The sequence below is a fragment of the Peromyscus maniculatus genome, chromosome 5 (genome assembly GCF_049852395.1).
Source record: "Peromyscus maniculatus bairdii isolate BWxNUB_F1_BW_parent chromosome 5, HU_Pman_BW_mat_3.1, whole genome shotgun sequence".
NCBI classification, from domain to species: Eukaryota; Metazoa; Chordata; class Mammalia; order Rodentia; family Cricetidae; genus Peromyscus; species Peromyscus maniculatus.
In genome coordinates this window covers 41,814,306-41,828,977 of record NC_134856.1, presented here as the reverse complement: position 1 = coordinate 41,828,977, position 14,672 = coordinate 41,814,306, and the positions used below count along the sequence as shown (strand labels likewise).

Here is a 14,672-nt window from a genome sequence, read left to right as displayed (position 1 = left end):
GTAGAAATTAAAAACAGAAACTTCTAAGGGAATGGGACATGGCTGCAGTTACTGGGCTTAAGTGCTGGAGATCAAATTCAGGACTTGGTGCATATACCACACAGCAGTGAGTTACATCCCCACACGTATGCATGGGCCAGCTCGTGAGCGAGGGGGGTGGGGGGAGGAAGTATTCATTTTGGAGTGAGGTTAGAAAGAATAATACAGCACAGGACTTGGAGCCAGGTGTGATACACACCTGTAATCCCAGAATGCAGAAGAAAATGAGAGGAAGATCAGGTGCTCAAGACCAGCTTTGGCAACCTAGCAAGGCTGAGGCCAGCCTGGGTATCCTAGCCTCTGTCTCAAGCAAACACAGTTTTGTCATGCGTGATGGTGTAATGCCTGTAATCCCAGTACTTAAGAGGCAGGGGCAGCAAGACTGCTGTAAGTTCAAGGCCAGCTTTGTCTACATACTATTCTGAATTCTAGGCCAGACAGGGTTTCGTAGGAAGAGACTGTCTCAGAAAATAAAACTGGCTAAAAAGCCTCACAGGACTGGGCCTGCCTGTTGACCTAAGGCTAAGGCACCAAAGAGAAGCAGAACCTCCTGAGACGCAATGGCAGGACCAGCATGATTTAACTCTCGCTCTGAGACCTCTTGTGGGCTATGCAGCCATCAATCAAGTGTCAATCTCAACTATTACCAGAAAGTTCTAAAGGATGAAGAAAAATCTTCGTACTTTCCTGCACGTCTACTCCTTTCTTGAACCAACAGCTTCTGACCAGCAGATGGGTGAGCTACACATGAAGACTTGGGGGACGTCTCATCTCTGGGGAGGGAGACGTCATGAGTTCATTCCAGCAGCCCTCGTTAGCCAGGGAGACTCCTGACCACTGTAGAAGGAACCTGGGACGAGAGCATGAGGGCCTGGTGACGGGCAGGAGGCGACGGCCGAAGCCTTCCGCATGCAGCTCTGTGGGACGTGGACCACAGGAGAGAAGAAAGGAGCAAGAGCAGCGGGGTTGAACCGGATCACGGGATGCCGGCATTACAACTTCCAGGCAGCTGGACCAACTAATGGCCGCCTGGCTTTCGGTTGCGGCAGGCCGGGGCCTGAGAGGGGATCACAGGCGTCCACAGGCTTCGTGTGGCACGTGAGGGACACTTCTTGCTGGAGGGTCACGTCCTGATCTTTCTCTTAATGAGGACAGGACGGGGAGTGCTGACAAAGTCTGTGTTTACAAATTTTTGTAGCTGACAACCCTAAATATCTCCGTTCCATCGGGCCCCCGAATGTCCCTTTCCTTGAAGACATTCTTTCAAGTTTTTAAGAGCGAATCCCGGGGGGGAGAGGGAGGCTTTGTTTCAAGATGTGTTCTCTTCCTTACAGGGGTTTCTAAAACAGAGCCGTGGGCCTGTTAATGTCAGGGTGTTACCTAATAATCTGTCCCCTGTCGTCAGCGGAGGATGAACTTCGCTAGGGCATGTGTGTGGGAGGAGGCGGGGTGCGGAGGGAGACGCTGGAGCGGTAACATGACCGGAGGCCAAAGACGATACCAAAGGATTTTGAAATTCGGAAAGCAAGTCTGTCACCCTGACTCAGGCTGCTCATAGACTTGGGGCGGGGGGCGCTCACACGATCAAAGAGAGGAAGTGCAGACGGCAGCACGTAAGGAAGCCGTTCCAGAGTGGACGCGGGAAGTGGAGTAGGGCGTCAGAAAGCAGGGGACCATCTGCGCCATCCCACGGGCCTGGGCAAGATGGCAGCCGGCTGCTGTGCAGTCTGGGGCGCCTCGCTAAGCCAAAGGGAATTCTGAGTGGAAAGGAAGAACGAAAGAGTCGAAGAGATCGAAACAGAGATGGGTGCAATGAAGGAAATCCTCTGAAACGACTGCACAGCGCAATCCTGGGGAGAGGGAGGGACAGAGAAGGACCACACAGCCAGGGGACAGTGACCTCAGGCCTGCAGGGCAAGTGAGGGTCCACAAGCGCCCCTTCTCCCCGTCGCTCCTCAGAGTACACACTCGCCGCGCCATGCAGTCAGACGCGATCAGGAGCCTTGCAGGTGAGAGAGTTAAATTTCAGCCAGAGAGCATCTACCTGGAGACACTCACATGGGGAGAGGCAGTCCGTCCCAGGCCTACAAGGGACAGACGTTGTCCTGGCCCCTGCTTATATGGCACATCCCTGAACGGCCCATCATCGGAGGAGACGCTTTTCATAGAGACAGGAAACCCCAACTATCCCAGCGGGAGAAAAATGCCTCCATCGAGGTCTGGGAGCGTGTCCCGTCACTCGGGAGTGGCAGTTTTGTTTTGAAAGAGAAGGCAGCCAAGGAGCCACAGGATGATCCTGACGGAGCTGGCGAGCCTGGGGCTTTGGGGGAGCTTAGTGGGACGCCTCTAAGAGGAAATGAAGCTGGAGAAAACTGAACACGGAGTACTTGGAGATTAGGAAATGTCTGCTCTGGCAGTGTTAGGTGAGCCATGAATTAGTCATGAGTACCTAGAAAAGCAGGGAAAACAAAAAGTTGTACAAGAAGGTAAATGAAATTATAAAACTCTACAAGGCTCAGCGGTGATTAATATTTATAGAGTTATAATAATGAAAATACTGAATATTAATATCACCCCCAATTATTATTTCATCCTAATAGAAGTGAGGGAGGGAGGAGGGGAGGGGTCCGGAGGGGAACGAGCGTACAATGGGAGGAGGGGCCGCAGGGAGGGGTGGCACCCGTTGGTGCATGTGCACACAAGGTATCAGTACACCCCGGTGGCCGTGTGAGGACACGGGGGAGGGTGGGGTGCACCGTGTGTCTGTGGTGTGTTGGGAGGGGGTGTGCATGGGGAGAGTCTCTTGAGTGTTCCCGGGGCACGTGCATGGGGATGCGTGTGAAGACGGCGTGTGCGCTATGGTTGTGTTTGAGTGCATGTGCTGTGTTGATTGTCGGTAGCATGAGTGTGAGTGCGTACGGGGCAAAAGGGGGTCCAGTGTTCACCTCTGGGGGCTCACGGGTGCCTGTCTGCGGGAGGTCTGGGCAAGCTCGTGTGTGGATGCAGGTGGGAGCGGGCAGGGGTGGGGGCGGGGTTACGGGGCCCACTGGGGCATCTTGCAGCTCAGAACACCAGGCAGTGTTGAAAATTCAGAATTCATCAAGAACGAGGAACAGCAGCATGCTGAGAAACAGAGATAAGTAAAAACAATAAACATCTAAAAGTTGAACCACTGTTCCAACCTGGAGGACGGGATGGGGGAGGGTTGTGCCATTTTTTCCTAAGGTTCACGTGATGTTTCACCTCTGAAAACTATTCAAATGCAGGCTTGATGACTGGCTGAGAAGCTGCTGCAGGAGATGAGGGATGAGCAACGGCCTGCGAGCTCACACGTGCTCACTTCATCAGGGAAAGCGGAAGACAGACAGACAGACACACACACACACCCCAAAACATAAGTGAGTTCTGGGAAACGCTGTGTCCACGAGGCGGGACCAACGAGACATCTAGGAAACTGCTGGAATATGTGTGGCCACACCAGCAGGCTTCAGGGGCCAGGAGCTAAGTGAGGACCAGGGTCCAGCACCCACTGGCATCCTGAGGACCAAAGGACCAAGACCCACGGACACGTGCAAACAACTGTCAAGAGAAGCGTCCTCCTCCTCCTCTCTCCTAGAGACACAACCTGGAGGTCAAAGAATTGGGGCTTACGGGGAAGTGGGCACCACTTCAAACGCCACAGAAATGAAGAACACTGATGAGCAGGAAGACCCCGGAAGGCCCCGGGCTCCCCTCCTAGGCTGGCTCCATAACAAGAGGAACAGGTGCTAACATGTTCGGCACACGCTAGAGAGAAGCTACAAAGATTTTTTTTTTTTCTTTCAAAAACCATTAAGATTTCATTAGAGGGTAAGAATGGGGAAGGCTTTATTTAACCGCGTCTTTCTTTGCTTTCCAGACAGGGTCTCACTGTGTAGCCAAGGATGGACTAGAACTTGTGAAGTTGCTGCCTCAGCCTCCCAGGCGCCAGGATTACAAGCCTGTCCCACCAGGCCTGCCTTGCTTGACTGCTTGGAAAGAAACAAGGGACTATCTTGTACTGCCAAGTTAAGACACGGGACTGAAAGATCGGAAAAATATTTTTTAAAAAGGAGTTAGTTCTACCAAATGAGGTCCCGTTAGAAATGAGAGTTGGAAAGAGAGAGCGCGCACGGCTCTCCGCAGATGAGATGGCGGGAAAACAAGACACAGCAAATTGCACAGGACCACAGTCCACAAGGAGCAGGAAGCCCAGAGGCCTGGACCAGCAGGACCATGTGAGTCACTTTCAAATACAACCGGGTCCCGGAATGAACGGGTGCTCGCTTTACTGCTCTCTGAAGTTCAGTTCTGAAGGCCCGACTCGGGGCCACAAACTACTCCCACTGCTCGGCAGGGCACACAGGTAGCATTGACCAGGCCAGTGCGAAGCAGTAACGGAATCCAGAGTGCATGCAGGGGGAACTCGGGGATTGGCGTGGAAGACTTGCCGAGGGGTCTGCTTCTGGGCAAGATGTCTACGACTTCCCTGTGGCCGAACGCGTGCCTAAGGGAAGGTGGTCCTCCTTAAGAACAAGGCACCAACCGGTACTCCTTCCATCCAGAACACAACAGGCAGCTGAGGCACCGGCAATGGATGCCAGGAGCAGCCACACTGATAAGCTAAGCCTGCCCTGGTCAGAAGCCTTCAGGGGGCTCCCGCCAAAGCCCGCCAGGGCCTCCCCGGTACATGACAGGTCTCACCTGGGTCAGTGGAGGGGCACCTGCGGATGGTGAAGATCTGGCCCAGGTCTTCATCCTCCTCCGGAAGGCCCTTCTGCAGCCGCTGCAGCTTGCGAAGGCTCTCGCTGCGCTGGTGCTTCATGGAGCGCACGTGCTGGATGAGGTTGAGCTTGGCCTTGGTGGAGTAGTTGCACAGGACGCAGTGGTAATAGCAGCTCTCCCCCTCCACGCTGCTCTCATGCTGCTGCAGGTGCTGCGGGGACAGAGGAGAGAAACACTGCCTTGGTCAGGCACTCAGGGCACACCGGGGCACGGGCCACTCCTGCACTGCCTTGGCCGCAGCGAGAGGTGTGTCAACGGGGGAACGGGGTGGGACACGATGGCTGTTGATAAGGCTCCTTATACTGGGTATTTTCATTCCCCCCCCATGTCCTCCCCTCTGGAAGCTCTTCAAGGGCTAAATAACATGCTGATATATATATATATACACACACACACACACACCTGTCTCCCCCACATGGACCCACCCGGGTCGCTTTCCACGAGGCCTGTTAATAGTGTTCATTAACAGGGCTTTCTCAGCACCACACAATTACAAAAAGTTCACCCTTTCACATTCCAGCATGTACGGCTTTATTTAGAGCAGAGGTGGGCCAACTGTGGCCCGAGACCAAATCTGACCCGCTGTCTGTTTTCATCAATAAAGTTTTATTAGAGCACAGCTAGGCCCACTGACGGACTACCATCTATAGACCTTTTTGAAGCATCAGAGTTGAACAACAGCGACACTGATGAATGACCTGCAAAGACTAAAATATTATGATCTGGACCTTTACAGACAAGCCTCCCCGCCCCCCTCCACCCCTGCTTTAGTGACAGCGTATGGTCAATCTGCCCGCAAAGTAACTCCACATCAGACACACAGAAAGAAAGCACATGTCTGGACATTTCCATAATAAAAATGCTCGTGTTTTCTGTATTTAAAATGACAGAGCTCAGTTGGTAGATGCCTGCTGAGCATGTATGAAACTGTGAGTTTAGGGATTAAGAGTGCACCGCTGTAATCCCAGCACTCAGGAGATACGGGTAGGAGGGTCAGAAGTTCAAGGTCAACCTTGGCTACATAGTGAGTTTGGGGTAAAAGTTGGCTACATAAGACTATCTGAAAAAAAAAACAACTTATTTTTAATTAAAATTAGTCTAGCTTGGCATGGTGGTGCATACCTAAAATCCTAGCGCCTGGTGGTTGAGAAACAGGAAGATGAGAAGTTCAAGTCCAAGGCCTGGTCTAAACGGTAAGCTCATGCCTCAAAACTGAAACAAAGCCAGAAGCGCAGTACTGCAAGGTCATCTAGTTAGTCACTGGTCGGCGTCACTAGTCCCAATCATGTTTTCTGTTTTGTTTGGCAGACACAACATCGATCTCAGAGCATGGATGCTCAAGAGCCAACAGGAAGTGGAACACGGGGAGCTTAAAGCGTGGGCACAAGAGGAGCAGGTGTCACAGAAACGGTCCACAGAGCAAGACTTAAAGGTCATCCAAGAGCCAAATTCACCATGTTCCCGGACCTCTTGTGAGGACAGGAAGGACCCTGGGTGGCTAGTAACAGGGACCTGATTTGCTCCCGGTGTAGAAAAGACATCTCTTATAGTCCAAAGGACTATTCTGACAGGAAGGGGGAGTTTCCCTCTCCAGCGTACATGAAGCAGGGCAAACCGTCCAAAAGGCTCAGGTGGCTGACCCAAGAAACTCAGCTACAGGCAGAGAGACCGAGAGCTGGAGCCCATCTTGGCCCCTCTACACCGTATAGCTAGCTAGCGTCACTGAGGAGGAAGAAGTACAGAGAGGTAAAAGCCTCACGCACTGCTGTGATTGGTGGACCTTCCTATTGCCCCTCCTTCCCACTGTCAACTCTGGTCACCAGAGCCTGGCGGAAAGAGCTTGAAGGAGCATACAGCAAATACCTTGGAAGGGCTTGGTGACAAAGGTCTCCCTCCTGACCCCAGGAGGCCTGTGCAATGTCCATGCCTTAATGGTGGCTTCTGATCCTGCGGGGATGGGGAGGGATACTTTCCTGCCCAGCTACTACAGCAAGGCACAGCGGAGCCAGAGCACTCAGAACACCGCGTACTTCCTGAGACGGACAATAACAGAGTGGCCCTCCAGGCACAGCCTATCTGATGACACCGTCCTGACGCTCACGCTCACATGCTCACACACTCACATCTTCTGTCCACCAAGAGGATGAGGAAAGGCCAGAAAGTTTGCACATAATCAGATGGAGAAATAAAGAGTATACCAACGAGGTGCTACGGCAAATTCACCAGAGAGGCTGGTGGCCCTCCGTCACGAGGGCCAACGGAGGCTTTGCCAAGAACCTGTGCCAACCTGCAGGTGCCAATGCAGAGGGCGTCACAGGCACCAGGTTGAGAACAGGTCCACCATCTCTGACCCCCATCGCATTCTCAGAAAATGGGAAAGTCAACTCTATCAAGTGCTGCACTTGGAACACAATGAAGCCCCAGCAAGGAACAGCTGCCCTGGAGCCAATCCACAGCCAGGAGCCAGGAGAACCTGCAGGAGCTCCATGGGAAATGCAGAAGAAAGGACAACTGACAAGAAAAACCTTCTGGAGACAAACTGTGTGCGGGTTTTCTTCCCATTCAACGTCTCTCCTCCCAGACAGGACTCTGCAGAAGGCTAAAAGAGGACACAACAAGACAGTGTTCTGTGGAGCCCACACCCCAAGGAGGAGGGGGGTCTGGAGGGGTCATTCTCCCCAGCTTCTTCTCTGGGCCTTGCAAAAGCTAAATCTCCCAGCGGGATCTTCCTGGGAGTGAGGGTGTGGCCTGAGAGCAGGGAACAGAGAAACTGCTAGCCTGGGTCACAGAGACTCACAAAACAACACATGTCAAAGAGTCCATTAAAACTGAGCGACTAAAAGCCAAGAGAAAACAGCCAGGGCCCAGCGTGTCCTGTTTCAAGAGAGATCTTGCTGGCATCACCAACTAGCAAGATTCACAACAGCCTCAACTCCTAAACCGGCACGGCTTCCCCACGGGAGAGGACTTCCCTGCAGCAATGCGCTGAGTTTGAAGCATAGCACCTTAACAGAGAGGTGAGGGTGCCACTCCAGATGGCTGGCCCTTCTAGTCTCTGAGCCAGAGAGAAGGAGAAGACCTAAAAAGAGTTGGACAGGAACTGAGATGTCGGACTCTCTTTTGCCCTCAAATCCAGGGGGCTCTTGGATATGGTCAGGCCCATAAATCCTGAATTGAGATAAACATCATACTGGAAGTTCTTGCTTTTTAAAAAAAGCGGGGTGTGTGAAAGAATATATTTCAAAACCCATTCTGCTCACAAGAGCACCTTGGTGAGTTGCAACCCGCAGAACGGCCACCAATTCTTTTGTCTGTCATTGCAGAACCATTCTGGAAAGGAAACGGCCACCCATCACAAATCACGGAGGAAAGAATAAAAGGAAACAAGAAGACCCGAGCCATAGTCCCCCTACTAATAATAGTACTGCACGCTCACACGGGCGTGCATGTGTACGCTCCCCCACGCCTCCACACTTCCAAACGTCCACTTTTCCATTTACAACCTGGGGTTTCCTGCTGGCTTACCTGCATATAACAAACCCTGTCCTTATCCTGTTATTTCTTGTTTTGTCCAACCTGAAGTCACCAAGGACCCAAGGCCTGCAGCAGACTCCTGATTTCTGCCTGAGCCCTGCACACCATCCAGTAGTTCCCCAGCCGTGAGTGTGTCCACCCCTTGGCCCAGCTGTCCAGATTCTGTCTTCCTCAGAGGGGGCACTGCCACTCACCAGAGTGACCACCCTGGGAACCTGCCTCACGCGAGGCAGCTGGAGCGGGTGGGGCGGGTGGAGACAGAAGAGGACTCCATGGGGCAAGTCAGGCCGCCAAGGACATGCCTTCCCAGCAGAAGAGCAGAGATGTTTTCATTTGGAGAAGGAGGGAGAATAATTTGTTCCTGACCCAGCTAATTAGAATACCCTCAATTGGGATCACAATGTATTTAATTAAATTCACTGTAATATATGAAGAATCCACCAAGGCACAAATCCCCACTGGTGCGCTCAATAACAGAGCTACCTCCTTTCAGACTGACTTCTTGCTCTCCTCACCAGGCAGGAAATTTTCCTCCCACGCAAATCCTGAATTCCCCGATGGACGGTCTGTCTCTATCATGGAGTTCTCCCACTGGGGAGGAGGGACCCGAGTTTTGTTTTATGTCTCTCCTTTTCCCGCTCTGTGTTCACCAGTCCTGTTAGCCTTCTTTGTCGGGTCACAAGCATGGTTTGAACAAAACAAAGCAACAGCTTCAGCTATGGTGAGTGTGTGGTGCACGATCCCCTGGGGCTCACAGAACCAACCATGGCTGCGGAGCCCGGTTGTTGGGATTTGTTTGGGTTTGAGTCTACGGATCTACAACATGTGAGACTACACACACACAGCAACACGGTGCCCGAATGCCAGGGACTTAACAACCGAGAACTCAGGCGACGAAAGCAAATGATGCAGAGGATATGCCAGGGGACAGGGGACAGGATCTCTTCAGTTCCAGTGTCACTGTATGACACTGCCACCCAGACTCTGAAATCCCGATGCCTCTTAGCACATTCCAGAAAAACAGCACAGACAGCCAGGGACTACTAAGGAAGGGTGACCAATGAGAAAATAAAAAATAGTAACAATAATAATAATTTTAAAAAAGATCACCCAGCTAAATGGCAAACAGTAAAAACCAGGTCCATCCAAACTTTCTGGGCCTGGTCAGCCTCTCTCTGCAGCCTTAAATGCAAAGAAGGCTTTCCTTGACTGTCCTCCAAGTCTGTTTGTTAGAAAGTTGTCTACAGGAGCTGGGGGGGGGGGTCAGCAGGAGAATACTTTCCTAACATGAGACCAAGCCCCTGTTCTATCCCCAGCATTGCAAATGAATGAGCAAGTGAATGGGTGAATGGTAAACGGCATGAATGAATGGGTGAATGGGTGGGTGGACGGATGGATGCTAAATTGCATGAATGAGTGGGTACATCGGTAGGTGGACAGATGGATGCTAAAGTGCATGAATGAATGGGTGAATGGGTGGGTGGACGGATGGATGCTAAACTGCAAGAATAAATAGGTGAATGGGTGGGTGGATGGATGGATGCTAAACTGCAAGAATGAATAGGTGGGTGGACGGATGGATGCTAAACTGCGTGAATGAAAGGGTGAATGGGTGAGTGGGAGGATGGATGGTAAACTGCATGAATGAATGGTGCAAAAGACTGGCTTAGATGCACCACAAAGGCAGAGTGGCTTACAGCAAAAGACTCTTGTAGGAGGGAAGCAAGTACCCAGCTCAACTCGCACTTGTAAGCAGAAAGGGTCTACTCTATCCCTGATGTCTCTCAATGACCACCGTGCAGCAATGGACAACCAGGTGCCCATCACACTGAGCCACTGGGAATGGGAGTAGTATGTGCCAGGTAGCTGGCCCCCTGTGCTGAACATAAAGGGGGTGGCTCCCTCACTGGTCAGAGTGGCGTTCATGTGTCTCCACCTGATAATGATTCCTGGCTCTCTGTGCTCTAAAATGCTCATCCTAGCTGTGTGGAACACTCCTTACTTGGGACACCTGAGGTCCCATACCTGTCTCCATGACTTCCCTTTCTGACGTAGGTCAAGGAGGAGAGCCCTCCCGACAGTGAGATGCCTTTGAGAATGAGCCTGGCGAGTAATGTGAGTACAAAGCTCAGGTTAGTGTTTTAAAGAGGAAGGGAGAACTCGAGACGAGGCCGCGCTGCTGTGGGAGTCTATCCATTAATATGTTGTGCGAGTTCACCCCGGCCAAATATGGAAAGCCAAAGAGGGCTCGTTAGGAAATAATTCATCATGGGGGAAAAAATGTGCTCCTGTTACTTCTTTCCCAGGAAAACTAACCAACTTCTGTCAGAGAACATTGATTTCTATAAATCTGGAGAGGCCCCGGCTACCACCTCCTCCTCAGCAAAAGGAAACTTCTAACATCTGGTTCTTCATGCATGGGATGTGAAATATTGATCAGGTTTGGTCACGGCCGCCCCTTTAAAGTAAAAATGGGCAGAACACATTTACACACACACACACACACACACACACACACACACACACACACACGATTTACAACAGACAGATCCTCGGGGAATAGCACCTGTTATTATCAACACACCCACACATACCCTCTCACCACACTTCAGAATACATGCCATGTAACTGTTTTGAGAGTAAGAAAAAAAAAAAATGGCAAAGCTGATGGGGGAGACAGCTTCTAGGCATCCATCCCAAGGAACCAACTAAGTAGGCCAGGGAATACCTCACACCTCTTACTCAGTGAAGAACAAACCCCCCGGGTGGGACATCCTGGCAGGCCCCAGTCAGCTGCTGGGTCCTGAAGATGGCTCCCCAACTGGAGGAGAGGGCTCTGCTAGAACAGCCCCCTGGAATGACACACCAGGGGCGTCAGCTTCTTGGGGGCAGGGGTACAGTTGTAAAATCTCACCCGCAAATCAGACGGGAAGATGCTGGAGGGTCCCAAGTTTGCTTGCAAATTCCCCAACATTGAAAAAGGAGGTGAAGATGGGGACACTGGTATCCTGTGAGGTAAGGCTCAGAGCATCTGACTCCTAACCTGGAAGGGATCCAGCACTGAGAGAGATCACATGACCACCCCCAGGTCAGCAGGCACAGGACTAGAACCTGGGACAGGATTCCAAGCGCCTGCTGAGGGCTACTCGGCTTGATCTGAAAGACCTTTCTACCAGAGGCTCCCAAAGCCCAGGCATTCACCTTGAGCGCCTATAAAAAGAATCCTTTCGGAGGTAATGCATCCAGGGGTGAGGGCAGTTAATTTTTTTTAATCAGTGAGGTTGAGTTAGTTTAAGACTGAATGTCACATTTTCGGCATCATGCACGAAAGAAAGGTCAACCTAAATATATACATATTTTCTGTTTAATCTTGGCTTTTCATCCGCTAGTGCCGTCGTCCTCGGCACAGGCTAATTTAGCCCTATTTCACTGTAGGAGCCCCGCAGACAACGTAAGGTATGATTTATAAAGGGGGGGGGGGGGAAAGGAGGTAAAAATGGTCCCTAGATCAATGGCTTGGGTGGCTCTGGCCTATTTTCTGGTTTCTAGGCCAGGCTCCTCACGGCCCAGAACGAGCCACCAGAGTCGAGTGCTTCCTCTCTGCCTCCGAGCTCCGGGGTCTGGGCTGAGGTTCCTGATTCCTTCTCCTACATGAATACTACTTGGTTCCTAAATCTCAGTGTTAGCAACCTTGTGCCAGACACCAAAGCCTAGGGGAAAAATAACTACCGAAATCTGAAACTCTCTGTAGGTTGTCGGCCTGTGCTTAGAATCTTTCTGGGGGGAAAAAGAAAAAGAAAAAAGAGTACAAATATGGATGCTTGGGGAACCTTATGTTGGTACCCTAGCATAAAGTCATTGCATCTTTCCCTGTGAGGAAAATTCTGACCATCCTTCAGAAAATGCCAATGGTCCCAGACCCTGGAACTCAAAACCCTCACCAGGACCGCATTCTGGTAACTGCGGCCTTCTCAGCTTACTGAGATAGACACCTGCCTTGGTATTCCTCTCCAGCCATTACACATATGATTTGTCACACAAAAATAAAGAACTGTGATACTGTTCCACTCCTCGTCAATCTACTGTCAAGAAAGCTGACCCAGGATGCACCATAGCTGACCACCCATCTAGCAGGAGACCCTCACTGTGAGTCTGCCGGCTACCCTAAAGGTCAAGTCACACATACTACCAGGCCTCCATTTCCTCAGGGACCGAACCTCCTTATCCCACGCCTGGGAGGACTCAATAGTGTGTTGTACATAAAATGTTTATCAACTATAACTGATACATAGTTAGTTTTCATAATAATTAAGGCTACTATCACTTGCGATAATTTTTCAAATTAGTTAATCTTTGGGATTAAGAATAGAAACATGCCTATTTAACACCTCCCTCAGTACAACCAACTCCCACACCTTCCCAGATCCTAAAGGGGTAGCCAAGAGTCAACAGTAAAGAAATTGTAATAAACAGAATTTATGCTGGGAGAATCCTGAACATAAAAAGATCCCACGTTTACTGGAAGTGATTGACCCAGACCCCCTGCTGCTAGTGTACCAAGCCCATGCCCTTGCCACAAAACAATGTTCACCCATCCTTTTGTCCATTGGGATGCTGACATAATGAAAACTCAAGGGCCATGTTCTTAATCAAGTCTGTCAACACCCCCGGTAAGGACAGGGAGAAAGTGACTCAGCTAACGTGGCTGGGAGGCACTTCCCTCCTCCCCAAGTATACTCTGAGAAGTTTGCTTATTTGTATCTCCAACTCCATGAAAATCCACAAGGCAGAGGGCAGTGAGGGGGTGGGGTGGTCCAAACAGATGTTATCATTTCATCTGTAAAAAACGGAGATACTCACACGTGCTGTGCCCTCCGCAGAGGCCATTTACCAAACCGTGTGAGAAACGGTAAGTGACCGTCCTTTGGAAAATACGAAGGACTGTCTAAACTCTTTGGCACTGCCGTGATCATCCTACTGTGAGCCCAGATCCTGTCCCATCCCATCTGACAGGTGGGTGCCACACTGGTGTTCTAGCCCAGTGGCTCTCCAACTTGGCCTCCACTGGGAGCCCCGGGGGGCAGATGCCACTGTTGTACCTTGAATTACCAGGTTCCTTACAGAGACTTCTAATTCAGCAGGAATTTATAATCTTCCTGGGTGTGTGTATGTGTATGTGTGTGTGGGGGGGGGGGGGCGCTGCTGGTACTGGGGCTATGGCTTGAACAGCAATCACCAGAGAAAAGAGACCCAGGTTAGAAAACATGGAGATGCCCCACAGTGGGGAGGAAAACGTCCAAGGCTTCAAATCTCTGTACTTGCCATTTTCCTAGGGAGTATTTTGGACTCTCGCAAAGTACATGTGATAAATCACCCAAAACCTGCACACAAGACTCCTTAGTGAAAAAGTCACTGGGAAGCGGCTGCCCGCTCCTGGCCCGCCTCGGATACTTCATAAAAGTCACAATTGGCTTTATTCATCTTCCTCTTGCCTTTCACACCTGTAGGTCTACAATGTGCTGGGGCCATGGAAGGGAGGGTGACTGGGGAGGGCTGAGTGGAAGGGGCCGCCTTCTTCCCTGTCCACTCTGCATCCTGCTAGGTGCACTTGCCCAGATGCTCTCTGGAACCGAGCCCACAGTAACTCTTAACCAAACAGGGGAAAAAAGGTCTGCAAGATTCCTCCCATGCTCTTGAACTTCCTGGTTGCTGCTACTGAGAGCATGAATTTGGTACCCAAACTCAGGGCCACTTCCCGAGCTCCCAGGACTGGTACACGGGATACAGAAGTTCTATAGGGCTAACTTCTTCATGAGAGCTGTGTGATATCTATCTATCTATCTATCTATCTATCTATCTATCTATCTATCTATCTATCTATCATCTATCCATCCATCCATCCATCCATCCATCCATCCATCCATCCATCCATCCATCTATCTATCTATCTATCATCTATCTTCTCCCTTGAAAGGGAAAAATGGGAACAGGACAGAGAGAAACTGACTTAACAGATTTGGTAGGGATCCTCCTGTGCACTGTTTTGACAGCCCAACCTTTCTCCTCAAGGTCTACAGGTTTTACTGAAGGTCAAGGTCTACAGGTTTTACTGAAGGTCAAGGTCTACAGGTTTTGCAGAAGGGAAGAGGAAGGGGAACGAGAGAGCAACAAGGTAAAGAAAACTTGTTTGAAGGAAATAAATAGTCAAGTATCTGCCAGAAGACCAAGACATGGTCATCTGCAGGCTAGATGGCCAGGTGGCAAGGGGGACCGTTTCATGAACCATGACATGGCTG

The 14,672-nt window shown here is 50.8% G+C and overlaps 1 protein-coding gene across 4 annotated transcripts in view; it reads right to left on the bottom strand.

Moving 5' to 3' along the window:
• The window catches only part of Zfhx3 (zinc finger homeobox 3), a 256,316-nt gene that overhangs the window by 97,737 nt on the left and 143,907 nt on the right, over nucleotides 1-14,672 (bottom strand). For all 4 annotated transcript variants that reach the window (XM_076572127.1, XM_006974131.4, XM_076572129.1 and 1 more), the window contains one exon: nucleotides 4,762-4,993. In XM_076572127.1, coding sequence (XP_076428242.1) covers nucleotides 4,762-4,993 — 232 coding nt within the window. The remainder of the gene's footprint in view (nucleotides 1-4,761; nucleotides 4,994-14,672) is intronic.